General features: G+C 43.7%; 1 protein-coding gene across 11 annotated transcripts in view; it reads left to right on the top strand.

Moving 5' to 3' along the window:
- The window catches only part of DMRT1 (doublesex and mab-3 related transcription factor 1), a 61,319-nt gene that overhangs the window by 32,003 nt on the left and 1,846 nt on the right, over nt 1–27,470 (top strand). For 5 of the 11 annotated variants that reach the window (XR_014576460.1, XR_014576461.1, XR_014576462.1 and 2 more), the window contains exons 4-5: nt 1,771–1,933; nt 27,362–27,470. The exon at nt 27,362–27,470 is cut by the window's right edge. Coding sequence is in view for 7 of the 11 variants with exons in the window: in XM_083816389.1 (XP_083672515.1) it covers nt 1,771–1,933; nt 27,362–27,405 (207 nt within the window). In the remaining 4 variants the exon portion in view is untranslated. Of the gene's footprint in view, nt 1–1,770; nt 1,934–2,320; nt 2,566–2,624; nt 9,278–16,845; nt 20,657–27,361 lie in introns of those variants that run through there. The other 6 variants (XM_083816386.1, XM_083816385.1, XM_083816383.1 and 3 more) reach the window with 5 other exon arrangements.

Below are 27,470 nucleotides of genomic sequence, written 5' to 3'. Positions count from 1 at the left end.
TCATTTTGTTATAGATAAAATAATACTGTCTCCATCAGGTGACCTTTTTTCAGTTGTATGTATGCACGCATGCACATGTGGGAGGGTGAGGTGAAGATCTGAGAACGGGATGCTGACCATAGTCCTGCCCCAGCAAGGGCAGTAAGACCGTGTGTGTAAAAATGCAGGCAGAGAGGACTTTGTTAACTTTTTTTTTCAGTACTTCTAGAATCATTGAGCTTTATGGGAGTGCAGATTCAGAATGACCTTTGCACCAAGTTTTTGGGTAGTTTATATTGCCAATCCATAATTTTAGGGCAGTGGCAGCCTGGGTTTTGCTGAGGAAGCATGTGAGAAAGCATGGATGCCTGTTTCCAGGAGACTGCCCTTTTCAGAGCAGCACAGGGGACCTCAGTGGCTTGCTGGAGTTCAGACTCCCTTGGAACTCATCACAAACTCCACTCCAAACAAAGTGGGATGTTCCCTTCTGTCTTGGAGAGTCCCAGGAGGATTTTATGTGATTTGGACCACTTTATTTCCCATCTGGCAGTTTAAGTACTAAAAATAGTTTTGAATATTAAATTAGCAAGGGACCACTGTCCACGACAGATCAGCTGTCTGCATCCTCTGCTCTTCAGCTCTGCATTTCTCTGTCTCTGATGGAGCAAGATGGGAGACGTGGCTGGGTGGGACCTGTAGGTGCAGTGGTAATGCAGGCAGAGCTCCTCTTCAGCCGAAGCGAGACACGGCCCAAAAAGTCTCTCGAGCACTTTGCCTCGCAGAGGTGCTGTATAATGGCACAGCTTCATGTGCCTTACTTTTGGCCCTGCTGCCTTTTTCCCTGGTACAAAGCTATCATTTCTTCTCTGCCCAGAAGCTTTCCATCTTACAATCATCCACTGCCCAGCAAACTTAGGGAGACTAGATGATATTAACTTTCCTTTTGAAGTCTATCTTCTTGCACAGATTTTGGCTACTTCTTTTTGAGTGTTATAGCCACGTTACATTATAGAGCTTTGGAACAAATAATAGTAGATGATAGGTCTTTTGTAAATCAAAAATTAAAAAAGCATTGCTGCCTCTCCAGGGAGATCAGTTTGAGTCATCTGAGGGTGTTGGAGTAAGATAAACCTTGATTTCAGAGTACTGCCAACTTGGCTTCTGAGTCTGGGAGGTAGAAGGGGCTGTCTGATCATTCAGACACTGAGCTGACACAGCTGACTTGCTTGTGTCTGGTTGTGGCTCCACTGCAGACTTGCTGTGTAGTCTGCCTACAGCTTGATTTGTCTGTAAATAGGGATTATTTTTTTTCCCATCTCATTTGTTTTTAAGAGAAGTGGTGTGTTTATGTGTGTGTCACGTGCTCAGATTCAGTTGAGTGTGTCCTGAGCGAGTTAGGAGGTTGAACTGTCTTCTGAGTCCATCCTGTGGGCTCCTGGTGGAGAGCTGCCACTGGTCTGAGGCATGTTGGTCTTGTTAGAGGTCTTAGCAGTGAATGTTACCTGTTTATGTGCCAGGTACAGGTTCAGCTGAGGTAAGATAAATCAGCTAGTCAGCATGCTGTTTTTCCAGCTTCTAGATCACTTAATAGGACTGGGTCTGCTCGCTGGAGCTGGGTGGCATGGACACACCTTCAGTCAACCACAGCAAAAATCCAGGGCCAATGTGTTGGGATTTGGCTTCTCTTCTGTCCTCTGTGGTCTCTCCCAGGGATGTGCGCCTGTGGGCAGGAGGGTGCGCGCGCAGTGCTGAGGCTCAGCTTTCGTATCTGTTGTGATCCTGTCTCCACAGACGAAGGGGATGGAGAACCGCCATGCCATGAGCTCCCAGTACAGGATGTGCTCCTACCACCCACCCGCTTCTTACCTGGGCCAGGGAGTCGGCACTCCGGTGTGCGTCCCGCAGATCCTGACCTCGGAGGACATCCCCTCATACTCAGAGTCAAAAGTGAGAGGTAAGTGCACACACCAGGGCTTCTGGCACTGTTCTGACTTGGAACAGGCATCCTCACAATGCGGGTGGGTGACGGGAGGGGAGTTAGGTGGTGGACAGTTGGTGCCAAAGTCTGCGAGAGGTGTCTGGTTTTGGAAAGGCTTTCAGGGCAGTTGTAAAGTAGAAGTGCTACTGTATGGTAACATAAGCATGTATTTAAGAAGTCTCATCATTCAGGAGAGCAGTTGGTTGATACTTTTCTGCTCCTGCATATATTCCTGAAATTGTACAGTGAGACCCTTGAGACATCTGTCTGAGCTCACTGCATGGCTCTCTCACAAGACAGATGCCCAGTTAAAAATTATCTTTTCTCTCTTCTCAGAAATTCTGTTTGTTACTTCTCCCTCAGGATCCCCAAGCCTCCCACTGAGCCTCCGCTGTCCTGTTCTTTCTGAACCACACATGGAAACTGTCCCTGTATCCCATCCATGCCACGATGCCCTTTACAGATTCATCCTGTTGCTTTCAAACTTAGCACACCATACTACTTCACTTAAAGCTACTGCAGATAAATCTGCCTTTTCGTATCCCGTGTTCTTGGCCATCCCAAATATTACTGTAATCTGCAGTAATTTTTAGGAGGGAATTGGTGAATTTACACTGAGGTTTTCTGATAGTGTTTCTTTTGCTTCTTTGTTCTTATGCTCTGTTAGCAGGTAGAGTACAGATGTTAGAATGTCTCTGCTGGAGCAGACCAAACCGTATTTAGCTGCTTCCCTGTCCCTGGAACAGGCCAGTAATGGGTAACAGAGAAACAGAGAAACAGTGGGGTGTTCCTACTTCATACGTCCAAAATTCTCGCAGTGCTACAGCATTTGAAGCTTCTGAACTATCATATTCAGTTACCTGCAGCAGACCTGCATTCCATGAACTGAGCTAATCCTTCCAGACGCTCTTCATGCTTTTCATCTGTCTGTAGCAAAGAACTTGGCAGTTTCATTTGGTATGGTTGGGAAGTATTTCATTTTGTTTATTTTACACCTGACAATTCTTTGTGCTATTTATTCTGTGTGTGGAGTGACAGCACTGACAACAGCATCCAGCCTCATTTGCTTCTCTGATGCACGTGTACATTGAAGTAAATCTTCTATGTTGGCACACATGTGCTGAGCCTTTTTTTTTCCATCTGATGAAAAGATGCATGTTATGCAGGTCCCATATCTGTTTTCAATCATGGCTTTTTTGTTGCTGATGTTTTGGTGTCTGTTTCATTTGTTTTGTGGTGAAAAACATGATTGTGGTTAACTTACCTTAAGGACTGAAATGAAGCTTTGGAAGGTGAAGTACATTTAAGTCATATCTATGGCTGGTGTAAATCAGCATTGAGCCCTTGAATTCAGTAACTCCACAATGATTTATACTGAAGAGGTGGCTGCTGTTTCAGAGTGGCTGTTTTCTAAAAGTCTTCCAACTAAATACGACGTATTAGATAGATGAAGAAACAACACATGGTGTGATAAAACCTTAGACTTTTTCTCCTTTTCCAGTAGTTCTAAATGGCTTAGAGAAATCAGTGATCCTTGGTTCATTTTCCTTCTCTTTTCTTCAATTTTATTTTCTTCCTTCTTCTCTGACCACCATTGAGCAATGACGTCTTTCTTTCTGCTGATTGGTCCAAGAAGCACTTGGCTTTATGCTCAACTGCAGTTGACACTTTTTCTTGCATCCATCACTACTAACTCACTAAGAAGTCTTACCAGTTGAGTGTTCTTACAAATAGACAAAAGACCTTATACCCTTTGTTCCCAAATGCACTTCAGTAATTTTTCATCACTCCAGAAAAAAAGTTGTGCGTAATGTGCCACTGATTTTTAAACTGCATAAATACTGTATTTTCAATAATCCTTGACTGCTTCTCCAGACAGTATTCCACACACAGATATTGTTCCCTAAGTTACACCATCAATCAGAATCCGACAAGCAGTGAGATGTAATTTACTGAGATCAAACAGCATTTTCCAGACTCTGAAGAAGTGTTTTTCCATAGCAGGGAGGTAGTGGGTGAAAGAGGCACAAATATTTTTGTGAGAAAGTTGAGCCTGAGAGCAAGACCATACCTGTTTCAGAGGCTTCTTAGAGGCATCCTCTTTTTTATTGTGCTAGATCTTGGAGGAAACAACTGCTTTTACTTTTTCCATCTACAGACAAAGTAATATTCTCAGGCTGTTAGTCCATGATTTACAGTCCCAGGACATATTCCTCCTAATGCTTTTCCTCAGAGAGTTTGAGGCTTTCTGCCTCTTCATTGTCATTTGTGTGGATGCTGTCAGCCAGCAGGCTGTGGGCTGTAGAAGCCCCAAGGTACTGACTATCCATGCTGCAAATGTTGTCTCATATAACAGACATGTTCTTAGCATTTCTCCACTGATAGATGGACTGAGCTTTGTACAGTGCCTGCTTGATATGAAGCCTGGTGGCTTGTTTCTGCAGGGTTAGTGATTGCTACTTCTTAAAGACAACTCTAGAGCATGTTTTAAATGAGCAAATCATATTTTACTCATTCCTTCTTTTCTGTGCTTGAAATAGCAACCATGCTCAGAGCCATGTTTTCTTTCTAACAAAACATAGTCATAGATTTTAGGTCCAGAAGGTAACATTAGGATCATCTGGTCTTATCGGTTGTATATTGGAGACTGTACAATTTCACCTTATAGCTCCTGCAGCAAACTCAGAACTATTTCTTTAAGATGTGTTCCCATAGACTTGGTAATGCAGAAATTTTACGGGAAGGTAACAATGTGTACATAAGAGCAACAGGTCAAAATAAAGAAAATAATAATTTTGCAGCCAGATTTTCAAAACTTCTGAGACCTATATGTTTAACACAAACGGTTATTAAATTCCCAGCCACAAATCAGAGGTACAATACACACAGTCTATTACTCACACTTCAATTGTAACTTCAGGTTTATAGGTTTTGCCAGTTCATATATTATCTCAGTTAGTATTTCAGTCAGACCATTTCATTAATTTTGTTCTGCTAAGTTAACTGCCTGTTTAGACCAGTTATGTTGAAAGGGAGGAAAGATGAGCTAGCAGACCACTGATTTACACTTTCTTTGTTTTGTTTTGTTTTTTTTTTTATGAATGATGTGAAATTCCCAGTAAGCTTCTGACATTTGTACATGAGGTCATACCATGTTACAGTGTGTTGCATATCGTAATGGACTGACATTTTCTGAATGGCAAAACACCATCACTCAACCTCCTTGCAATTTGAAGGTGCTCTAAGTGAAATGGTTTTGCTTCCAACCAGCACAGCTGCTACCCCTCTGGAAACTGGAAAAAAAGAGGGAGAAAAATAAGAAAAAACAGTGACAAATGGCAAAAGGGTGTTTTCAGAAGGCTCTCTTAGATCACCAGTTTGTAACATATATATATAGTAATTTCTGGATAGAAGAGGAATTTTGTACTCTACTTCCAAAAGATGTTTCCTCTTTTTTTTTTTTTCCCCCCTCTGGTATCTTGCTATTTTTTATTTTTTTTTTTGGAATGAGCAATTAGAATAAAAGATATATGGGAGGTTGTTAACAATCCGTGGGTATGCAGAGGATGTTATAAAGGATGTTTCTGCTTTACAAGCCAAGCTGAGAGCTCCTTCTGCAAGAAATGGAGGAATAAGAATGTATATACGGAAGTCACAACAGGGTATTTTATCCCCAGGAACCAGGTGCCTCAGTCCCATTGATTTCTGTGGGGCAGTTGTTTTGTGTTTTTTTTCAAAGGATTTTTTTCAGGTTTTGGTCAGCACCCAGAATTACCTCGTACCTTCCACTTGCTTTGGATCAGGCCCCTCCTGTGATTAGATTTGTGAAATACCTACACAAAACCTTGATTTGAGACATGAAGGCATGTGCTTAGATTGGGGCTGGGTGCCCAGCTCTGGATTCTGTTTCCACTGAATAAGGGTGAGCATTTGCTTGGCTGTGGGAAAGTAGTTTCCAGGTTTGGGGCAGTTGCAAAAAAAACCCAAGATTTAAATGTAGAGGAGAAACATCCCTCTATTTGCAGACACCTTTGATTTCAAATTAATTATCTTTTCTTAACTTTAGTATGGAGTAGAAACTGATCTTTATCAATATTTTCTGAACAGTGTCTGTGCCAATGGTGAAAAAGGTGGTTTGCATTTAAATGTTGCTCTAGTTGCTGAACGGACTGGAATTTTTGTTTTCTGACACTGTCTCAGGATAGTTGGAAATACACGTAATGAAGCGCTGGAGCAGTGCTGTATTTGCAGCTTTAATGTAAAGCAGGAGCCATATAAAGCAGGAACCTGAAACTTCTTCCAAACAAAAATGAGAAAAACTCACATGAAGTGTTCATTTTGATATGGAAAAGGTCAACGGTTTTGTTTAAATCAGCAAACAGTGTTTTCCAAGGGAAAACATTTCAGGTAATATTTATTTTTATTTTTATTTTCCAAGCAGAACAGCTTCCAACACTTTTCAAACACTTTTCAATGAGTTATTCTTGCCTAGAAGCTAAATAACTGTTATCTCCAGTTTTACAGTTGTGGAAACTGAGGAATGTTGATTGAACAAGGCACAGACTTCTCCAGGGTCCACGTAATAGCTCCAGCTTCTGTCTGGTTGGATGCTGTATTGAAAATACTGCTGGGCCATTGGAGAAGACCACCCGAACTATGGAGCAGCTCTGTAAAGAGTCTCTTCCAGGGATTACACAGTCAAGGGCATGTTAGAAACAGTCTCCCTGATTAAGACAAAAAGTTTCATTTCACTAAAAAAAGTGTTGGAATGTGAGGAATCCTATATGCCTGAAAAATGCAAGAGAGGTCTTGGATGAGGATGTGTTTCTTCAGAATGGTCTGTAGTGTTGTGGTGGTTTTACTCGGGTGGGCGGCCAAGCTCCAGCTCAGCCACTCTCTCACTCCCCCTCCTCAAAGGGAAAGGGGAAGAAAATACAATACAAAAGGCTCAAGGGTTGAGATAAGGATGGGGAGATCACTCAACAATTATTGTGACAGGCAAAACAGACTCCGAGTAGGGAGATAGTAAGATTTATTGCCTATTACTAACATGCTAGAGAAGCAAGGGACAAAGGAAAGAAACCAAAAATGACTTCCTCTCATCCACCCACTTCCACCTCCTCCCACTGAGTGGCACAGGGGAATGGGGGCTGTGGTCAGTCTATACCACTTCATCTCCACCGCTCCTTTTCAGTCACTCTCTGCCCCTGCTCCACGTGAGGTCCCTCCCACGGGATGCCGTCCTTCCCGAACTGAGCCTGCGGGGGCTGCCCACAGGCAGCAGCTCTCCAAGAACTGCTCCCACACGGCTCCGTACCACAGGGTCCATCCCCCAGGAGCAAACTGCTCCAGCACGGGTCCCCCACGGGCGGCAGCTCCCCCCAGACCCCCTGCTCCTGCGGGGGCTCCTCTCCACGGGCTGCAGCTCCGGCCCGGGGCCTGCTCCTGCGGGGGCTCTCCATGGGCCGCAGCCTCCTCCAGGCCACATCCACCTGCTCCACCGGGGGCTCCTCCACGGGCTGCAGCGTGGAGATCTGCTCCGTGTGGGACCCATGGGCTGCAGGGGGACAGCCTGCTCCACCAGGGGCCTCTCCACAGGCCGCAGGGGAACTGCTGCTGCCTGCCTGGAGCACCTCCTGCCCTCCTGCTGCACTGACCTGGGGGCCTGCAGGGCTGCTTCTCACTCCTCTCTCTCTCCCAGCTGCTGTGTGGCAGCATGTTTTCTTTTTTTCCCCCTTTCTTGAACATGCTCTCACAGAGGCACAGACATCATCACTTACTGGCTCGGCTCTGGTCAGCAGCGGGGCAGGCGTCTAGATTCTTCTCACAGAAGCCACCCCTATGGCCCCCTGCTACCAAAACCTTGCCACGTAAACCCACTACAAGTGTGTGAATGTTATGCTCCTTTTTCAGGTTTCATATGTACAGTATTCTTGCATGAAATCTGTGCCCTTGAGTGCTGTGCAAGATAAGAGTCACGTTCATAGTCAAAGAAGGCACCTGGCTGTAGGACCAAAGAGGTCAAGGAGTCCTGGTATGCAGAAGCTCTTTGAGCTTGTGTCCTTGCATTAGTACTGTTTTCTGTGGGCGTTCAAGCTACAGAGACAGCACACTGCAACAAAGCAGGCTGGTTTGGTATAGCTGAGAAACGACTCCAAAGAGCTGAAAAGAAGGCTTGCATTTACGAGCTCTGTATTTGCAGCCAGCAGACAAGATGCGCTGACAGAGCTATGCTAATAAAGCACTTAGAGAAGTGGGGCAGAGCAGTAAAAAACAGTCCTCTGTCAGAGGGCTAGAACCAGTCTGTGTAAGCTGAGGAGCAGCTCTTGCAGTTTCACAGGGTCCAGGCATTGTCAAGTCTGAGATACCACTTTTTCTCCTTTTGCTCCTGTTCATCTTCAGTAGAGGACCAGCAGAAATGCATATTGGCTGTAGAGGGGCTTCAGCAGCATAATATGTGGAGTATCATTTTACTCCTGGAATGGATGAAGTTCAGCAGTATTTAGCTTGTGTGTTTTGCTTCTATGTCTATCTGTGCATCTTTTGCTTAAAAAAACGTCCTCTGTTCAAGAGTATGCCATTCCTCAGGGATGGGGAACAAGCAGTGTTTGCTGAAACTTGACTGCATTTGCCACTAACTTTCCATCTCTTATCAAACTTTCAGAAGTAAATTTGAAATCAGACAAAAGGAGAAAGGAAGAGGTAATAATCTAAGCCTGCAGATCCTGAACAGTCAGTTCAAAGCTGTGTTTCTGTCAGCAGGTCACGTTATCTTTGGGTGGCTGTTGCATCTTTTTCGTGCATTCTCATTGCTCCTGTTTATAGTCCCAGATGGCTATGCTGTGCACAGTGTCCCTTAGGTACTTGCTGTGAGGGTGCCGGGAAGGCTGGCAAAGTCTAAACTGATTCTCTAAGCCTTGGCTTACATTGCTGGTTGTGTATGTGGTGTAGACCACAGCCTCATCTATTCTTGCCTGCAGCAGTCTCATTTTTACGCAGGACTCTTGTAAAACACCAGTGTTTTGTGGCTTTCTTAGAATGGCAGGGTATGTTTGGGGGCCATCAATATATGTATATACACACGTACGTGTACATAAATACATATGCTTCTATATACACCCCTGTAAAACAAATCTGCCATGTTCAGGCACTTCTGCCTGTCTTCACACAACCTGGATTGTAGAGATAGTCTGTAGAGTGAATTTGCTGTTAGTATGATGTGAGAGCAAACTTCCGTGGAAGTCAGACAATGTACTATCCTTTGATTACGTCAAGGTGGATCTTGAATAAGTTGCAACATTCTACAGACCTTTTCAGGCAGACGACCTTTTAACATGTCATTTTCATTTTCAATAAAAAGCTGAATTTTGAGCTTGGCTGACTACACAGTTGCTGGGTTTGGTGCTACTTTATTTTTTTAAATCAAGCAAGTTGCTAAGCTGCATTTGTGACATTCATGATCGTACTTCCTTGTTTCATTAGATGTAATAGCTGCTTTCAAAATAGATTTGAGAATGTGAGACATATTCATTATATACTCTGGCAGTCCATTTTTCTGTATGTTTAATGTTAAATTATTGGCCTGTGTTCTAACTGAGGTTGGCTTGGTGAAGATTTGACCAATATTGAAAGCAATTTATAAGGTCTGATTGATAGTGAAGGGAATTATGAAAAGAAATGAGTTCAAACATTTGCTTACGTTACGTTCTGCTTTGGTTTATTCCTGATCCAAAGGCTCATCTTAGCAATTCCTCCTCAAAAAGCAACCTTTGTGTTCTGTTCACTGAAAATCACACAGAAATAAAAAAATGCATGCAGTGAAGCAACTTGTTGTTGTGCAGTTGCAGAATTACTTGGTTGATTCACGAATTTTGCTGATTCATGCCAGAGCGAGTGATGAGCCCTGCTGCTTACTGTGGGGGAAGATGCTGGTCCTGTGGCAGGAGCAGCTGAGCAGGCTGTATTTTTTGCTGGTTTCCCCCCCCCAGGGCTGTTTTTATAGAAATACATGTATTTCTGGAGCGAGGCTGTAGCATTCTATAGAAGGAATGGTAAGCTCTCATGAAAACTACGTGTTTCCATTTACCCCAGCAAGAGAGCAGCCTGGAGCCTCAGGAAGCACAGCTGGACCCTGTTCACCCACACCAGCAAAGCCACTTCCACCCCGACGGGGGTCTGCAGCTGCTGAGCGCTGCAATAAAGGTCTATCCCTGCTGTGCTCATGCTGCTGCACCAGCTCCTCGTGCTGCAGTCTCAGCATCCCTCTGCAAGGCCATGCCTGTGCGTTGTCCTGAGATGAGCGATGGCCCTGAATGGCTTCCCTCCTTCTCAGCCCGTCCTGCAATTTAGAGTGTATCAGAACTACAGGTTGTGGACCAGGGGTTTACATGCACTGCAGCCCCGAACTTGGTTTCTGCTTGCTTCAGCTGCTTTCTGTATGGGGCAGAGCATGCTACAGCTGGCAAGGCTGCAGTTTATTTTCTTCATGCTTTAGAGGATGTTGGATACTTGTCTGAGAAAATCCACACAATCAGTTGAGCAGCATCCTTTTACACTGGGTGTGGGCTTGACACTGAGGTTTTATTACAGGACTTTTTCCCTTGCAATCAGAAGTTTATGGAAATCATTAAACTTCACTGTGAAGTGGCAAAGCAAATGAAGACATTTTGTTGGCACGGTGGTGATACCAGTGTGTGTACCTGGGCATGGCTTGTAATTGTAGAAAAAAACCAATGAAACCTGCCTCCCTGTTTGCTTCGATGTGCAGGTGCATCCTTGTAGCTTGACTGGTTAAGAGAAGGAAGAATTCACTCCGTATTCTGTAGTCTTTTCTGTGCGTGAGGATTTACAGAGAATACTTCACTGATCATGCCATCTTCTTGAACAAGATGAGCTAAGCTAATTCCTTTGCAGCCTTTCTGCTTAGATAAGGAGTCCAATTATCAGCCCTTTGTAGATTGTGAGAAACTTGAGCAAAAGATGCGTTTGCTACTGATCTCTTAAAGAAAAAAAAAAAGCAGAGTTGCCAAGGCCCCTGCAAGCAGTGTGGGATGGCTTAGCCTTCAGGAGGGAGGCGATGAGCCGATCGTGGCTCTTTGCAAGAGGCCGTTGTTGCAATCTGTGGCACTGCCCCCATGCCGGAGTGCTCTTAGGGAGAAAGGTGAGGATTTTCCCCACTGTCGAGCTCGCTTGCATGATGTGAGGGCGTTACACCCTGTCACAAGGGTGATCTCCTGGCAGCAGGGATCAGAAGTAGCTGCTGAGAGACGTCGGGCCGGGGCCTGAGGGGCAGCTGGGCCTACCTGCAGGGGACGCGGGGTCACCGCCGTGTGCCCACTTCGTAAACGTGTGTGTTTGTACCTCACGTGTAAATAATACTGGGGTATGCTGCCTGTACATGGTGTCTGTAACCCTGCAAGGCAGGATGGGGGGCGGCCGCCTAATGGGCTCTCTTAATTTAGCAGCATTTAGCCCGCCCAGCCAACGTTTTTAATCCTGAGCCTCGGTGTAACCATGAGTTTATTTCCAGTGCTCCTCGCAGGCATAGCTTAGGCCAAGTACAAGTTGAATAACCTTCAGGAAAGCTGTGCTGTCCTTCTGTCGGCCGCTGTCTTTGAAAATTGCCTGCAGAGTTAGTGAGCAGGAACAGTTAAGATTTACAAACAATGATGAAGCTTGTCATGCATCTTTCACCATTCATCATCTGGGTGCCGTGGCTGGGCGGTGAAGTGTTCTTCATAAAAACCAGCTCAGTGTGAAATACACCTCGCAGCAATGTTTACTGCTCTGAAACTCGTCAGCAGCCCTTTATAGTAAATCCAGATTGCGATGTGACATTACAGTATATCATTGCAGAGCGCGCTGGGGTTTACACTAGGAATGAGTGCAGTTCACACCAGATGAGATGTCGAAATTGAGTTATGTAGGAATTTGGCTGTTATATGGGGATAGCTTTTGTTTTCTGAGGACTGAAAGTTAGCTTTATATATATAATATATATAATCTACACATACCTGTACCTGTGTGTGGGTGCATATATCGATATAGGTATATATATACACGGATATACGGATACACAAATGCTATGCACACATTCTGTACACAAACACTGCAGATCTACAAAGAGATTTCTCTGACAGGACCGTGTCTTTTATGCTATTTCTTAAAAGTATTTCAGTGTTTGCACCTCAGTGCTAGCGTTTCAGTGAAGTAGCCTTTTATTTTCAAAAAATGCTTTTTAAAATACTGTTCTTTGAATATCACAGTGTTACAATTCCTGGCTAAGAAAGCAGAGTGGGATTTTTTAATTTTTGTTGATTACTTGTATTATCCATTTGGTTTGGGTTAATTGCTGTTTCGTAGGATTGTGGCAGCAGATCATAACACCGAATTGGTAGGACACAAAGCCAGGGGACCTGTGTAGCCTGCTGCGTACTGTCGGTGAGCTGCCTTTGGTGAAGGGGCAGGCGCGGGGCTGTGCTCAGCTGAGTCCCTGCGAGGCAGCTCAGCCCACGGGGCTGCTCCCAAGGTGCACAAATGGATGCAGCTGGATGTTGACAGCCAACACAGGGCTAAGGCCTGCCACTGTTTTTTTTTCTGGTGAGTGCCTCCCAGAGCTTGGAAGGTACAACTTTGAGCAGAAGGTCCTGGGGGACTCTCAGAAACTTTAAAATATGGAAAAAGGAAAGTATGTTTGTTGGGCTGTATGTTGAAATGATAGAAGTTCTTCCCGCTTATTTTAGTCCCGCCAACTGCAGTGTTGACACAAGGTCACTAAGAAAAGAACAACATAAAATAAAATAGTATGTATTTTTGTCTAGCTACGTAAGTTAAGAAATTAGTGCAAAATGTAACAAAGACGTTTTGTGTATGAGTAAATTGATGAGTCTTTGGAGATAAATCTACTGTCTTGAGCATCTGAGACATACTTGGAGTTAAACAGTAACATCCGCGTGAACTGGAAAGCACACTGTGTCAATCACTCTACAGCCAAGGACAGTATCTTTCTTCATTGGAGGTTAGGTACTTCGGTGGCAGTTACCTGATTGAAAACAAGTGAAAGAAAGGATTGGGGATAAGCCAATAAAGTTTTTGAGTGCTTCCTGTGGCGTTGTTATTTCACTGTTATATTTCAAAACCTGGAAATGAACTCAAATTTCACTGTCTTTAGTGCTTTGACTGTTTGTCCTCTGTGTTTGAAGTGTAGCTGACGTGTTCTGGAGTCTTGACAGAAGTCTTTTGGCTTTACTGCCTTGCTGTTCAACCAGGGGAAGAGGCAGAGTGTTTGAAATACTGTTGCATTTAATTTTAGATTTCTGGGTTCCATGCTGAGTATTAAATATAGTACAGAAGTGGAAAAAGGAGTAGGACTGCAGTTGGCACTATCAAAGAGAAGAGACAACTATATTTCATTTGTCCTCTTTAGCTGTTTTCAGCTTCTCTAGTATGGGCTTTGAGTACTAATTTTGCAGTGAAATCCTACTTTTCTAGCTCAGAACATTTTCCACAAATGTGTTTATTGTTGCTAATTTTTTCTTTGATTTGTTATGCCTTTTTTAAAAAACAGTGAAGTTTACATTTCAGCCTGCTGCTGGCAGCATGAGGCTAAAGCTTCAGGTACACTAATCATATAAGCATGCAGGCTTCCAGGAATACAAATAATATTCAAAGCTTGTTCATATTCATAATTAGTTTAACGATACAGTGTTAATCTCACCTACTTCTTCAGCAGAGGCTTTAAAGGATCCAGCAAGGTTTCTTAGGGGTGATGTGGGGGTGAAAGGTTGGAAACGTTAAGCATTATTTATGAATTTGTTTACTTTCTCCTTTTATTTTGAGAGGGGAAAGTTTGTTCGTCTTTTATGTTACTCTTGTGGCTTGAATTAGAGGCGCGCAGAGTAAAGCTGTCACTTATAACATAGTGTTTTCAAGCTTCAGAATGTTGCATATAAAATCGAAGAAATGTATTTCTTCACTACCTTGACTGCTTTATGTACCTGTTCAGTTTCTAGTAACTTTGCTAAGCTGCAGTCTTCAGATATATGTAGTAGGTGGTGGCTTGACATAGTGATGCTGTAATAGCCTTAGGGAGGTAGAGGTCTTTATTGATAAGGATTCAGGTATAGAACACTATTGTGGAGTTCATCTAATTCCCTACTCTTGTGGGTTGGTTTATTCTTTATATGGTATCTACTATACATAGATTTAAAGACAATTCTAGTAGTTAGGGCAAAAATTTGGAAAAATCCTCTGGAAAGGTGCCACATAGAACAGGTGGGCTTGAGGTATTTTGTGCAGTGTGTACATCCAGTTTTTGCTGTCCATACAACTCCAAATTTGAGTTAATGGAGAAATGTTGGTTTGCACCAAAAAAAAAAAAAAAGGTATCCTGTATGCCAGGTTAAGTCACTTAATTTTATGTTGCTTTCCCACACACATACAAAGGTCTCCTGATGGGGGTGGCATTTTCTTACAATGACCCTGCAGGGAAGCAAAGCAAACATGTCTATAGAGCACTGTAAAAATAGTCCAGGAGGAAATTGCTCAGAATTACGGGGGGTGGGAAACATCGCAAAAACAGCTAACAGTATGTTGGCTGATTATAATGACTGTCTTATAGCATCCAGGAGTTGTCAATCATAGCTTAACATTTATAGAAGTGAAAAGTCAATGTGTAGTTGTTTAATTTGACATGGCTCTTGGGTTGAGAAAGTGTAATCGCTGGAGGGGACAGTTAAGTAGCTGTGCTCCGTGTCAGCCTGTCTCGCTCCGACTACTGCACTAAACGCTTTCTTGATGAGCGATAGATTTGGTTAAATACCAGGATAATTGCTAGCTACAGCATCCAGCACTCTTTTAATGCCTTGTACTACATCTGTATTAGCTCTTGCCTGAGGCTGTTTGAGGTTTCTGCAGCAAAGAAGGCATGTATGTTCAATTACATTATTCTCCTTCAGTTTTTGAAGGGCAATTGTTGCAGAGCTAAATAGGTTGTAATAAATTACATTGCATTTCTTCCAAACCTGTTGCAGTACGGCAGACATGCAAACGTTACAGCTGCTTTTTCCTTTTAAGTACCGTTTTGTTAATCTGCCACACCATAAACATGCAAGAAACTGTTTAGACAAAGTGTTTTTTTCATATGAAAAATGGAAAACTAATAGACTTTTAAAACTGTCTTGCAAAATTGGTGAACTCGTTTTGCATGCTATAAAAGTATGTGCTGTTCCTTGCTGGGTTCACACATGTAAATAAAATCATGGCACAAATGCATGTTCTTGCTCAGGGCGCTTCATCAGATGGAACAGGAGAGGGACTCAGCTCTCCCCTCTGTAATTAGCCGGGTGTCAGCATTTCCATTGTATGAAATGGTATTTTAAGGGGAAGACTTGAAACGTCAGCTCCGGGTGATCTAGTTGCCCGCTGGTTGCTGCCAGTGGCTGCATGGGGCCGCGTAGCGATGCTGCACTGCCTGGTGCAGCCCTGGCTTGCCGAGTGTGCTCCTGCTGCATCAAGCACATGCCCGCAGCTCCATCACATCTCTCTGCAGTAACACACCACTCTGCCGAAAAGGCCTGCAGATCAGGTTGCAACTCGCTTCAAAGGTGTTTGAAAGGGGTTTGTTGGGGCAGAGGGGGGCATTTGTGTCTGACCTATGTTTGTCTTAAAAATCTGAACAGATCTGGAAGAGGCTTTGGGTATATCTTGAGGACTGAGCACATCATTTTGCCAGGATTTATTTTAAAATGTAATGCAGAAAGAGAGGAAGCCAACTCAACATTTAGAAAAAGAACTCTAAGGTCTTTGGTTTTGTTTCTATAGGATAGGCATCCAACATTTTATCTATCTAACCTCCTACTTAACATCAAATTTATTTCCCAATTTTCTGCAATTTTTTACGATACTTATATTACAATATTTATTTTACAGTGCCAGTTTCAAAAGTCTGTGCCTGATGTTTGTCCCACAGTGCCTGTTAAATCAGTTAAGCTTCAGGGGTAGAAGGTTTTCATAAGGTCTGAATCACATCCCACATGCTGCGGGTAGTATGTTTATTTACCCCACGTATGGTGCTAATCATGTCTTAGGCTGCTGAAGTAAAAGCAAGTAAAAGTCCAGTTTTTCACCAGTTTTGTTTCTTTTCTGGACATGAAAGAAGAAGAAAAATCAATGAACTCCCTCTCCTGCTCCTTTATAAATCATTTTCCCTTTCAAGTTCTGTCTCAGAGCACTTGTAGACACTGCAAGGAATGTTTTATTTTCCCACCCTGAAACAACAGTTTACACTCATTTTTTTTAGCAGATTTTTGGCTGTATAAAACACTTTTGATAAGGTGCAGTCTGAGACAGATTTGAGCTAGCTGTGTGCCCTTAAATATTGTTTCAAACCTCCTAAATACCGCAAATCAAGAGCTTGCTAATCTCAGTTTTTTTTTCTGTCTCCTCTCTTGGATAAATACAAACTTCTAGTTCATAAAACTACGCCTACCAAGTCCTATGTATTTTGTCCCAGCTCTGTGATGAGCCACTTATGTTTCCAGAGACTTTAATTTGGTTGAACTCTGTCCCTAATACTTTTTAAGACATAAATACTGCAAACGGGTTTGTGCAAACAGAAGAAACAACACTGGCTTGATGAGTGGGGTCTTCCATATGGTTTTTATGTGGATACTTTTGCATGAAGTGGCCCAAATGAAGCTGTAACTCTGTAAAGTGTAGCTAAAAAGGAGTGGGGAGATAGGAATGTGGATTGGCCCTTATTTTGAAACTAATTACCCTTCCTCAGCCGTGGGGCTGACCTCTGTACTTCTTTCTCTGAACTGTCCAGCTTGGATCATGTTTGCAAGAGGTTCCTGGACATGCTAATTTGCATTTTCCTGCATTTTTAGGTGCATTGAAAATCCTGCCTTCCCCAGCAGCCCAGAGCGGGTCCCTCTGTGTTCGCTACACCTGTTGCAGCATCAGCTGCCTGAGCTGGAAGACCTCAGTGCTACCCAGGAAGGACTTTTCTCTCCACAGATCTCCTGTAGGAACTCCTCTTTCCCCAGGAGGGTGTGGAGGACCTGTTAGCTCTTGTCTGGGTAGACAGGTCCATCCAGCGCAGTGGATGTCACTGCTGAAGGAGAGTTTTGGATTAGGACCAGCTATGTTGGTAGGGTCCCAGCTGGCACCTACTTTCCTTGTTGCATTCGGCTGCCGTGATAATCAGCTACCTGTATGGAGGGAGATAGATAGTAGCTTGCCTGCCTTATGCTCCAAAGGAGAGAAAAGGCATGCTTTGGCCCTGAATAACAACAGATAGTTGCTTTGTGTGGTGCAAGCCCTCCTGCAGCCCTAGCACCCTCCACACCTTACTGCTGTGTCTGCAGTGAAATGCAGTGGGGCTGTATGATGTGGAAGAGGATGAGTTGCATTTTCTCCTCCCTTCCCTCCTTACCTGCTTACCTCCCCACCCTGCCCTTGTAGCACTGAATCAGTTTTATACTGCCTGGAGCTGCCTGCAGCATTTTGGAAGTTAGTTGAGGAGTGGTGTTGGAGTGGTCCTTCTGAAGGCAAGCAGCCTTACACACAGCCATATGTGTCCAGATTGGTCCCCTTGACCCAAGGGACTACACTTTAATTTTTCTGTACAACAGATGACAATAACAAAATACTGATTTTTTTTTTCCTTATGAAGTTTTCTGCCACTTAAACATACCGTAAGGTTCATCTTCCTGACTTCAGATCACATCAAATTAGGACAAGGGAAGCACGTGCTGAAGATGTGGCGGGTACATTTGGGCCAGTTGTAGTCATCTCGGTAAGGATGTGCTCGTGGTACCAGAGGCAGAGCTGGGCACGCACAGCCCACGTGCCCATCAGCTCTGCACTGGAGCAGACCTTCGAAGGGTGGTCGCACATGGTCAGCCAGAGGCTGGCCCTTCACCTCCGGGCAGGGGAAGTTTCTGTTGCACGCCAGCAGTTTGCAGTACGTATTTAATGCTGCTATTGTGTTCGTGGAAATAAATATAAATATAACGCAGTGGGTCTGTCGTAAGCCTAATGTTGTGTGAAACTTCATTTAACTTATTTGACTACCTCAGAAATGTTTTGTGTTCAGTTTTTGTCCCTATTTTCTCAAGTAGAGTGACTTATTGTGACAAGGTTCCTAAACTTCTGAGTGTATAAATCTCACTTTAAAATAAGTAGCAACATTTTTACTCTCCTTATGCGTATGTCCATCTTTTGCTTCATATTTACCAATACTTGAACCATTTTACTGCAAATCTGTTTGACTGGCTTCCAAATTAAAGTTAATATTAAAAAAATAGTAATGCCATGGCAATATTAATTCACTTTAAAGCCTCCTTGGCTTTTTAAACTGTAGGTTCACTTGAATTCTAATCTGCATGTGATAAGGCTTCTTCTTTCTTCTCTCCTATTCAATTTTGAGCACAGTTGTAGGGCAGTACAGTCTTGCTTATGCTGGAGTCAGTGACAAACCTCCTGCAGCTTGTGCTAGTATGAGGTGCAGGTCCTTCTTTGTCCCTTCCCAGCAGAGAAATTTACAGTATAAGAGCATTAAGAAAAATCTGTTATTGGCAAGTGAAAAAATCTATTGTATCTACCATAACAGATCACTTTCATTAGACTTAGCATTTTCTCTGATTGTTTAGTAACCTCTTGATTTCCAAAAGCTTGCAAATCATGTCCAAAAAAATCTTTAAGCCATACAATACGGCACTTTTGCACTGAGCCAGTATTTTCTAAAGTTAAGAATGTCATTAAGCCTGAAAGAGCTGAAGCCATCATTATTAGCTATTTGGTTACTCTTTGAGTATTATGATTGATGTCAACAGGCATGGATTTTGTCCTTGTTTTAAAGGTTGAAAATGAAAGTTAAAATGTAGAGATGTGACCAGAATTAAAGTTTACACTTATATGGCAAGTCCTGGTGTTGCACAAACTGTGATAGCGTATTTTTTTTTTTTTTCTGATAAGGCAGTAAAGATTAACAGCCTTTCTGACCCAGGAGCTGGGAGATGGCCAGCCAAAATAGTGGTATGTTTGGATTTCTGCGTGAGACACCAAGATGTTTTAAGCAGGTATTAAAGCTCTTAGAATCCGATTTCCTGCTATTAGTATAGCTACATCAGGGAGAAACCTCGTGCCTTTTTTTTTTTTTGTCTTGACATGTATTCTGCTGCTCGGTAACATTACTTTGAGTCTTGAGTGCACTCCTTCCTTAACAGTTAACATTGCTTTTCAAAAAAACATTTTCCTGCCACAGCTATTTTAAATTGCAATGCATTTTCTAGGTAGAACACTTCATGCTTCTAGAGGTAGTTATTAACAAGGAACTTCTTGTTTAGTCAGGTTTTAAATATGAATACCAAGCAAAACAAAGGCAAATACTCTGTAGTGATGCCCAGAAACAGGTGAGAAGGCAGAGTCACTAGCTTTCCCCTCTGGCATGCAAGGTCTTTCCTTGAAACAGGGAACATACAGCCCCATGACTGCTCGTCCATTCCCTGCAGTGTCAACAGCAATCCCAGGTAGAAGCAGCGGGCCGTGCCTTGTCCCCTTGTTCTTAGGTCCTGCCGTGCTGCAGCCGTGGTGAGCACGTGTGACTGAGTCACACAGTTCTGGTCAGTGGCAGCTGGATGTCTGTTTCAGTAGGCTCTTCATGGCTTTGTCTCTGGGTTAGATGGTGCTGGGGACCTACAGGAAAGCCTGTGTCATTGCCCAAAGGAAACAGACAGAGAGCAGGCTCCACAAGATCAGCGTGATGTCTCAAGGCTAAGTGTGAAGGGAGGTGCCTGAGGGTGGCTGGGTGCAGGGGGATGACCCTGTGCTCTGTGCTTTAGAACTGCCTGGAAATCACAGAGTCACAGATTCGTAGGTGTTGGGAGGGACCTCAAAAGATCATCAGGTCCAACCCCCCTGCCAAAGCAGGTTCCTTAGAGCAGGCTGCCCAGGTAGGCGTCCAGACGGGCCTTGAGTATCTCCAGAGAAGGAGGCTCCACAACCTCCCTGGGCAGCCTGTTCCAGTGCTCCGTCACCCTCACCGTGAAGAAGTTCTTTCGCATGTTGGTGTGGAACTTCCTGTGCTCCATCTTGTGGCCATTACCCCTTGTCCTGTCCCCACAAACCACTGAAAAGAGGTTGGCCAAATCCCTCCGTCTCCCACACCTCAGGTATTTATAAACATTGATGAGATCCCCTCTCAGTCTTCTTTTCTCCAGGCTGAACAGACCCAGGTCTCTCAGCCTTTCTTCATAGGGAAGATGCTTCAGGCCCCGTATCATCTTTGTGGCCCTCCGTTGGACTCTTTCCAGGAGATCCCTGTCTTTTTTGTACCGGGGAGCCCAGAACTGGACACAGTACTCCAGGTGAGGCCTGACCAGGGCAGAGTAGAGGGGGAGGATCACCTCCCTTGACCTGCTGGCCACGCTCCTTTTAATGCATGCCAGGAAATTATTCTGGTGAAAATTTTTGTGAGAGAAGAATCTCACCCACTGATTGTTTTTGCTAAAATCATGTGTTTCTGCAAACTCACAGCGAGACGTGGAGGATTCAGAGGGACACCTGCCTGCTTTCCTTAACAAGTACACATTGTTGGTGAGTCCTGTCACTGGGCTTGCAGCTGTAGGGCAGTCTGTTGCTACATAGTAGATTTTTTTTTTTTTTATGTGCCACCTGTTTACATCTTTTTGTGGTCTTGCTAACCTGGATCTGCAAAGTGGATTGTTTCCTTTTCCACAAAAAAAAAAAAAAAAAAAAAAGGACTTTTCAGAAAATACATCTCATTTCATGGACATGGCTTTGAAGGTAGTTGCACAGGAGAGGTGCTTGGGGCACTGAGGTCCCTGCCCTGCTGCTGTGCCCAGGAGTGGGACAGCCCAAGGAGTCCCAAACCTCCTAGCCCCATAGCAAGGCAGTTTAGTGCAAAACTGGTCGTGGCAGGATAAATGCCTGGGATGGACATTTGGATATGTGTACCACCAGCTGGCAAAGTAACTAGGTATTCCTCAAGAGAAGTGATTGATATGTGCAATTTTAGTCTTCTTTTTTTTAAAAAAAAAAAAAAAACACGGTATTTAATTCCTACAAGAATAAGAAAAACAGTCCAGAAAGTGGGTTCAAAGACCTTTCTTTTTTTTTAATTTATTTTCTTCTCAGAGCAGCCTCTGTCTTTTGCTGGTCTTTGAATACTACACACCAGGGGCATCTTTTTTGATGGAGAATCAGTCTTTGCTGTTGTGTGTGGAATAGAGAAGTATTATGTGACCTCCGGGAACAAAGAGATGAAAGGTCTCAGCTTTTTCACAGCCTTGTTACGTGATGAAGCAAACTGCTTCATTTCTCTGAGGTTCCCTGTTGCTCTTCAGCTGGTGGCAGATCTCCAAATTCCTCCATCCCTCACAGCCACTTTTTATACACCTTTCCTGGAAATCGATGCCTCCCTCATATGTTTGTGTGGTTGCTTTCTAATCTTGAATCTTGAAATGATTTTTTTTTCCAGGAAAAACTCCTTTCAAAAGCGTCCATCTCTTGGCCTTTGGTTTAGAGAGCAGCCATGCAAACCATTGGGTCTGCCCAGCAGCAGAGCATGTTCCCTGCCATGGTGGACCATGAATGTCTGAGGGAAGCAGGGATCTCTGAGAGTGGATCTGTTGGTGGTCATAGCACAGAATTGCAGCCCGAAGGACAGGCACATGCATCTTTGCGGTAGTGGCAATACAAAACAAAAGTGGCTGGATATTCTGCAGCAGAGTCATTTCTCCAGTATAATTCCCTGTGTCATTGCACAGATACATGCACTGGACAACAAAGAGGTTAAATAAGTAGCTGGAGAATGACAGGGAAGGAAAAAGGAGATGATTCTTTTTATTGCGATGCCTTCTCATTGAAAAGATACGACCGGTTTAAAAATACTTCAGATCTGTGACCCCGGCAAGCTTTTACCAGCTTGGCTTTGCACATGGTCTTCAGACCACTCAAAGCAAGGATGCTCGTCTCAGTACACCTGCTCTTCCTGAGGTTTTTGTGAGATGGTTCCTTCACACTTTGCCTTTCCTAGCCTCAGACAGCAGCTTAGTCACATCAGGTGAGCTGCAGAATGTAACAGTGGTAGTAGTGGAAAGTGTCGGTCAATCAGTGCTATTCTGCTGCGTGTTGTGTCTGCAGGCGTTCGGGGCAATTGCTTTGGAATTGGGTCATTTAGTTTCAAGGTAGGTTTTGGAGACTCAGAAAACAAAGCCTCGACTTTGAGAACGTCTTCCTTGCATCCTTCCTATCCAATTGGACGTGGGTGAGAAGTAGAAAGTCTTGTTTGATTATTTCACGTTATTTTAAGAGAATTTAAAGGCAGGGGTGAAGGAGTTCAGCAAGAAGATATTTTCTTCAGCTTCTGGTTTCTAATTACATCAAGTTATAGCCCCGCCTTCTTAGTTGCTAAAAGTACAAGTATGAACTGGAAAAGAATTAGATAATCCATGGTAAAGCATGCTGAATAAAGATCTCCATTCAGATCTTTACCTTTTATCCTGAGCTCCTAATGCCAAGAATTAATGCTATCTGAAAATACACAATGAATGTGCCCTACTGTGGGCATCTGAGATAATCCTAATTACTTTAAGTGTTAGTGAGAAGGGTAGGCATTCGAGAAGGAGAAAAGGGCTTTACTGTGAAATAGTATATCAGTGCTAAGAGGTACAGGCTGGACATGGTTTTGGTTCCAGTTCCTTAGGTGTGGGGTGTTTTTTGTATGAAAAGGCAGTTCTGCTTGTTCTTGACACTTCTTGGAGCAGGATAATTTCCATGGACATACATTTCTAAAATTGGAATATTTCCCCTTGTGTTAGTGACATGCAAAGAAGAAAGGGAGTACCATTCCCATTTTACTTTGTCTTCTGTATTACAGAGATGTAAGGAGGGAGATGACAAAGGTTTTTTAGATGAGCTCACAGACAGTAGCAGAGAACTAAAAGATACTCAAGATTCAATGAGTATTTTCTGTGTTCAGAAACATGAGTCACTGCAGCTTTAAAAATGTGATTGTGTTCAAATGAAATCTTAAAAACACAGCTGATGAAAGTTGGTCTCAATTTTCTGAAAGTTTTGCTGTGACCTAGCAGGAACACACTCAGCCACAGGCCCCTGGCTGCTGGTATTTTTGACCTGCACAGACCAGAACACCCGAGTATAAGACTGGTCCCCTTGCACAGCTGATAAGTATGATCTTCCTTTCTTCAGCACTGGTTTCTTCATTCTAGAGTGAAACACTCAGTCCTTTGTCTTTTCAAACAGTGCATGCATACTGCACGGCCAGTTCAGTGTGGATAGATCTGCTTTCTGACCTTCTGTCACTTAACTCTATGCTGAAAGAGCTGAACATTTGTAGGGTTAGGCACTCCAAAGATGAGAGGTGGCAGAGTGGAGGTTGTTCGGGAGAGCTTGGCTTGGCCTTTTTGCATGTGTTTGCATTAGGATTTCATCAGGCCCATCTTGAGATGATGTACAGTGAAATCAGGACAGAACCTAGCACTCCTGTTGGCACTGTTTCTTCACAACAGGAAAATAACATTTCTCTGTCTCTCTCTGATTTCCTCTGTAGCTGAGCCAGCCTTCATTCTGTTGGTTCTCTGGTTCTGAGTGCTGTTTTTGCAGGAGTAACTATTTTTTTATTATTATTGTTATTATTATTATTATTTTTTCCCAGATGCTTTGTTAGGCAGCTGCCGAGGGTACTGTGCTAGCTGATGTAGCTTGTCAGGCTATTTATTGGTGGTAGGTGGCAGAGTCAGCCCTGCAGGGTCGATCTGAGCCATGGAGTGATGGGGTACTATCCAATTAGGTGGAAACAGGGCAGTGTTTTCAAACAGGTTTGAACTCACGGTATTTCCACACCATTCCATCCGGACACTGCCAGTCAGCCACACTGTGTCTGGTTGTTGCATGGAGAAGACTGGCACCAGTCCTCGAGGTGCTGGTAACCTGAGGAAAGTGCCCAGGACGTTTTCTTACCTTCCACCCTTCACACAGCTGGCATGGCTTCTGGGTTTCACTGCCACTGGTTTCCCAGGCCTGTTGCTTTTTTAGGACACCTCATATAGGATTTTCAGGGCCTGGAGGGGAAGTCACTGCTTGCTTAAACAGCATCCATTTCCAGTGATATGTACAAAAGGAAAATGCCTTGGCTACAGAGGAGAAGACGCCATGAAAAGCAGTTCCTGTCCACCCTCACACCAAAAACCCAGGCATGCTTTAATTGTGCTCTGGTGCCCTCAGCAGCGTGGCTCCATTCCCCTTCATCCTCCTGTGGTAAACATGGCTGTGCTTGCAGGCTTATGTGTGCATGCGGGGAGAAGTACGTGGTCCTTAGGAGCATGTGGGACTGGCATACTTATTTTCCTTTTCCTTGCAAAAGCAGGTGAAAGAGCTTTAAAAAATGGATTGTACCTCTCAACTTTAAATCTTTTAAAATTGCTTCTTACTGAGAGTTTAATAGTTTTTTAAATGTAAACTCGGGAAAATATTTACTTTTCAAGCATGAATATCCTTCCGCTTTCTCACATCATTGAAAGCGTATTATTCTTTTCAGTCCATTGAATTCCAGGGATCACTCACGTTAAAAGTCAATGCGGTTTCCAGTGTCAGAAGATGTAAGGTTTTGTGTTTATGGTTGGAATCCCTTCTCACTGCTTTTCCTATGTGTTAGTAGCTGATTTTTTTTTTTCAGATTCATATGGCTTAAAAGTATTCAGGTGCTTTCCCAAGGGTAAAAGGTAATTAGATCAAGGAATGGTCTTTAAAAACTGCCACAGACACAATTCTGGTACTGTTATTTACACAGATAAAGGCTATGCAACAGCAGTGGGAGGATCAGCCACAAGCCTCAAACAGATGAAACTCATAGACCTAAATCAAAAAGAACATGGGTTTTGTTTCTTTGAACTCGGAACTTTTACATTTTATTGCCGTGTGATTAAAACACTGGAACAGAATTGCTCATTTCCTTTTTGCTGCCTTTTTATAGCTACAAGTCCCAAATCAAGTATCTTGCTCTTATTATCAGTTTTGCACCTACCCACTTCTCCTTGCTTGACTTCTGCATCTCCCATTGACTGCAGTGGAAGTCTATCCAAGTAAGCAGTGCAGGTTGGGGCACAGGGGTAGGTCTCATTTGCTAGAGAAAATACCTCTGTAGTTCCAGGTTGTTTTTAAAATCTGTGTGGCTCTACCTACGTGCTCCTGTGTACATGCAGAGATTAACTTACATAGCCCAGGTTCCATAACTCTCAGAACTACGACAAATTTGAAAGTCAGTGGAAGAACAGCCTGTGTTATTTAGATCAGTGCTTCAAACTCTCAGATGCTAGTGGGTGACTGGAACTGTTCCCATGTAAAGAAACCTTCCATCTGAGGTTTGACAATGATGTTTGATGCCCCATGAGAAGTGCTGGAAGACTGGTGGAGCTCCTCCACTGGTCCAGAGAGCTTAGGACCCACTGCCTAAGGTGCTGAGAAACAGATGTGGGTGTCTGTTTACAGAGAAAGTTGACTTCAGTGTCATTGCCCACACAATAAGTTGATAATAAGTTAACATAGAGCTGCTGGATAAATAGAACATAAAAATAAAGCTGCAGTTTTCTCTCATAGGGTTTTTAACATTTGGGCTGTGTAGCATTTTGGGTGGGTTTCTTGCTGGACTCTTTACACATGGAAATAAATTTTCTGTAAGTTTGTCACAGGGATTTATAGATCTCAGTATTTAAAAATGGGCCTTTCCATCACTCCAGGCACATGCACACTAGAAGTACTAAAAAATCCTTTCAAATAAATAAGCTGCTTGCCCATTTGGCTACTCAGGAGTAAACAAAAAATTATCCCCTTTCAACCCCAATCGCTTCTTTCATACTTCTGTCCTGGAGCCTGGAAACAGGGAGACTCCTTATAGCATGTCCTGAATCTTAAGATGTTGGGCTTTGCTAGGTCAGAGCAGCAGGAAGAGGGTTCAGAGTAGAGACCCAAGCCCTTCAGCCAGTCACTGGTGGTCAAGCCATGATACTGTTTGTTTACTTTGTAATGCAAGGTACCTCATGAAGAAAAAGATGATTCCTGATGCCAGATGTGGCCAGATCCAGACAAAGCTTGTGTTGGTGACTGGCAAGAGCTATTGCCATGAGTGACCTTTGAGGTGGTGGTCTCTAGGATAGATACACCAGGAGAGGCATTGGCTGCTACGTTTTCTGTAGGTGTTTTCCCCTTCATTTGGGTGCAGACCTGGGTATAGAGCATCCCTGCTCCGTCATTCTGTAGTGGTCAAAGCGTGAACCATTGCGACAAACTAATCGCCTGAAATAATAAATGATGTGTGCTTCAGGTCAAGAGAGTGTGGTGCAGACTGAGCCACACAGTGAGTACGTTATGGCTCTGTGAGCCTGTCCTACCCAGTGAGCTTGCTTCCTTCCAGAGGAATAGAAATGTTGCTCCATTCCTCCACTCCTTTTCCCTAGCCTACACGTTTACATCTGGTCTGTGTCATAGAAGCTCTTAGGTAGTGATGAAGCCACAAGCAGCAGATTACTAACGGAAGCGAAGTGGGAAGCTAAGTGCATCCTCACCCAGACAGTGAGGAGGTTGTGCCTTCTCCTTCTTGGACTCTGCCATTAACCCCACTTACACACAGGAAAGGGGAGGGATGAGAGAACGACAGGAATCGCCTCGTGTTCTCATGGCAGAGGAGAGCCTGGCTCTTCCACCTCGCGAGGTGTGCATCCAATCCTGCAGCACTTCTTGGGTTCAAGGTCGGTGGGCTAGGAAGGGTAAAGATCTACAAAGTTGTTTCAGGCTGCGAGCTATCAAAGTGCTGCTGTAGCCTCTTCTTTGCACCTGCAAATCAGTGTCCTCCTCCAGCAGTCTGACTCGGTGTGTGAGACCTGCTCAGCAGTTAACCTGTGTCTGACAGCTGCCGATGATGCGCGATGATGCTACAGACCCAGCTTCCTCGTTCTGTGTCATTAGGCTGTTAGCAGCACTCACAGGATGCCTAAAAGCTGTGGAATGGTTACCTTTTCAGCCCTTATAACTAACCACTGCATTCTTTTCTTTTTCTAGCGAGGAGAAAATGTAGTCAAGGATTAATATCCTATTCACGGTATGAACTAGTTGTTTTATGTCAGATCTAAAGGACAATAGTAGACAGAGTCTGCTTTGGGAAGCTGATGTTAGGGGCTAGGTTGTCCCTCACATGTATCAAAGGAGTGACTTAAATGAAATCAAGGAGTCAGGTTCTACAAAGGCAAATATGGGAAAAACTCCCTGAAAGCGTCAGAAATTGCTGTTTTATCTAGTCATGGGAAAAGTAGGTGAAAATAATAACATGAGATCTCAGCTGCGTAATGTCTCTTCCATTTCTAGGTAACCAGCGTTGTGTTCAGAATAAGGACAAATCAGGAAGCTAAGCTACAAATGGAAGTTACCACAGAAATATGCAATACTGCAGAAATGGGATGTTGGTGGTTTTTGT

Source organism: Anser anser (genome assembly GCF_964211835.1).
Source record: "Anser anser genome assembly, chromosome: Z".
NCBI classification, from domain to species: Eukaryota; Metazoa; Chordata; class Aves; order Anseriformes; family Anatidae; genus Anser; species Anser anser.
Note: the sequence above shows the minus strand (reverse complement) of the source record. Positions and strands in the feature narration are given on the sequence as shown.